Genomic DNA, 1,832 nt, shown 5'->3' with positions numbered 1-1,832 from the left:
ACGCCACGCCGCCACCGCCACCGCCGGCCACCGCCACGGCCACCAGCGCCAGCACGTTGCATTCCAAGGGACGCGGGGCGTAGGCGGCCACGGCCGTATCCAGCAGCGGCTCGGGTGGTAGCCGGCCACGGCCGTATCCAGCAGCGGCTCGGGGTGGTAGCAGGTCCAGTTGTGGGGCCAGTCGGCCAAGGCGGGTCGTCCCCGGCGCCGCGTCTCCTCCAAGAAGAGGTAGAGGTCACAGGTGCAGTGGTAGGGGTTGTTGCCGGCCGCCAGGCTAACGAGCCGCGGCATGTTGATGAAGGAGCCGCGGTTGATGACGCCGAAGGAGTTGCCGTCGATGGCCAGCACCTCCAAACGGGGGCATCTCCACTCGGAGGGGATGAACTTGATCTTGTTGCCACTCAGCCGCAGCTCCCGCAGCCGGGGGCTTCGGGTGAAGTAGTCCATGTCCAAGCGATCGAGCTGGGAGTAGGAGAGGTCCAGGTACTCGAGGGTGGTGGGCAGGCACCCGAAGGTGCCCGCCGTCACCCGGTTGTGGTGCAGGGCCAGCCAACGCAAGGTGGGAGTCCATTGACACGTCTCCTGCAGGCTGCCCAAGCCATTGTGGCTGGCGTCAAGGCGGGCGAGCCGGGGCCACGTCCGCGTCAAGGCGGCCACCATGGCCAGGCTCAGGAGCTGGTTGGTGGCCAAGACGAAGCTCTCCAGCTTGGGCATGACGCCCTGGTAGTGGCAACGTTGGTTGTAGATATAACCATCTTCCAGACGGTTGCCGGAGATGTCCAAGGCCTCCACGTTGCGCATCTCGCCCCAAGCGTCGCAGGGGACGTAGTTGAAGTTGACGTTGATGATGGAGAGGGCGGCCACGCCGCTCAACCAGGTGAAGGTCCAGTCGAAACGCAGGACGTCGGGGTTGCTGATGTCCTGCAGCAAGAGGCGGTTGAGCCGGGGGGCGGCCACCCCCACACCAGAGCTGTTCCGCCACGGCGAGCGGGCGAAGTCGATGGCCACCAGCGCCAAGTCACGGACGCGGGAGCGTTGGACGTTGAGCAGGGCCAAGCGGAGGAGGTTCTCGTTGAACTTGCCCCGGTAGAAGACCAACTTGGTGATCTGCAACTCGGCCAAGCCGGCGAAGGGATCGGCGTCGCCGGTGTAGTAGGTGAACTCGAAGAGATTACGGAAACGCAGGTAGTCGAGGGGTTTGCCCCGCAGGTCCCGCAGCATTACCGGCAGGGCCGCCACGCTCTCATCCAAGGCCATGTCGCACCACAGCTCCGTGGTGTTGAGCCACGAGAAAGCCCTGGCTTCGTACCGCCGCAGGCTGGAGGCCGACTTGATGGCAAACTTCTGCAGCGCCGTGTCCTTCAAGACGGCGAAGTCTCCCCGGGAGATGTCCTGCAGCAGCGGCCCCCCCAGCGACAGCTCCCGCAGCTGCCGCAGCTTGCCGAAGACGCCGTCCAACGCCGCGCTGCGGTAGAGGTTGTTGGACATGTCCAACCAACGGAGGTTGACCAACGGTCGCAACGCTGGCGCCGGGATGCGGCGGAGGGAGTTGTTGAAGAGCCGGAGATGCTCCAAGAGGGTGTTGGAGAGGAAGGCGTCCGGCGCGATGCGGGAGATGGCGGGAGATGTTGTTGTAGCCCAAATCCAAACGCCGCAGCTGGGTCATGCCGGCGAAGTCGGCCGCCGTGATCTCCTGCAGCTTGTTGTAGGAGAGGTCGAGGCCGTGCAGGCCGCCGGGGAGGCCGCGGGGCACCCGCAGCAGGTCCTGCCCCTTGCACAGCCCCGTCCCGTTGTCGGCGTCGATGCGGCACGGCGGCCACGCCATGTCCCCC

The 1,832-nt window shown here is 66.0% G+C and overlaps 1 protein-coding gene across 1 annotated transcript in view; it reads right to left on the bottom strand.

The window, feature by feature from the left end:
• LOC103898801 (toll-like receptor 2) overlaps positions 1 to 1,825 on the bottom strand; it is a 3,953-nt gene extending 2,128 nt beyond the window's left edge. Inside the window, 2 exon segments of the mRNA XM_009279154.1 lie at positions 107 to 1,626; positions 1,628 to 1,825. Coding sequence (XP_009277429.1) covers positions 107 to 1,626; positions 1,628 to 1,825 — 1,718 coding nt within the window.
• Positions 1,826 to 1,832: the final 7 nt, after the last annotated feature.

This window comes from Aptenodytes forsteri, unplaced genomic scaffold (genome assembly GCF_000699145.1).
Source record: "Aptenodytes forsteri isolate BGI_AS27 unplaced genomic scaffold, ASM69914v1 Scaffold419, whole genome shotgun sequence".
Classification (NCBI taxonomy): domain Eukaryota; kingdom Metazoa; phylum Chordata; class Aves; order Sphenisciformes; family Spheniscidae; genus Aptenodytes; species Aptenodytes forsteri.
Note: the sequence above shows the minus strand (reverse complement) of the source record. Positions and strands in the feature narration are given on the sequence as shown.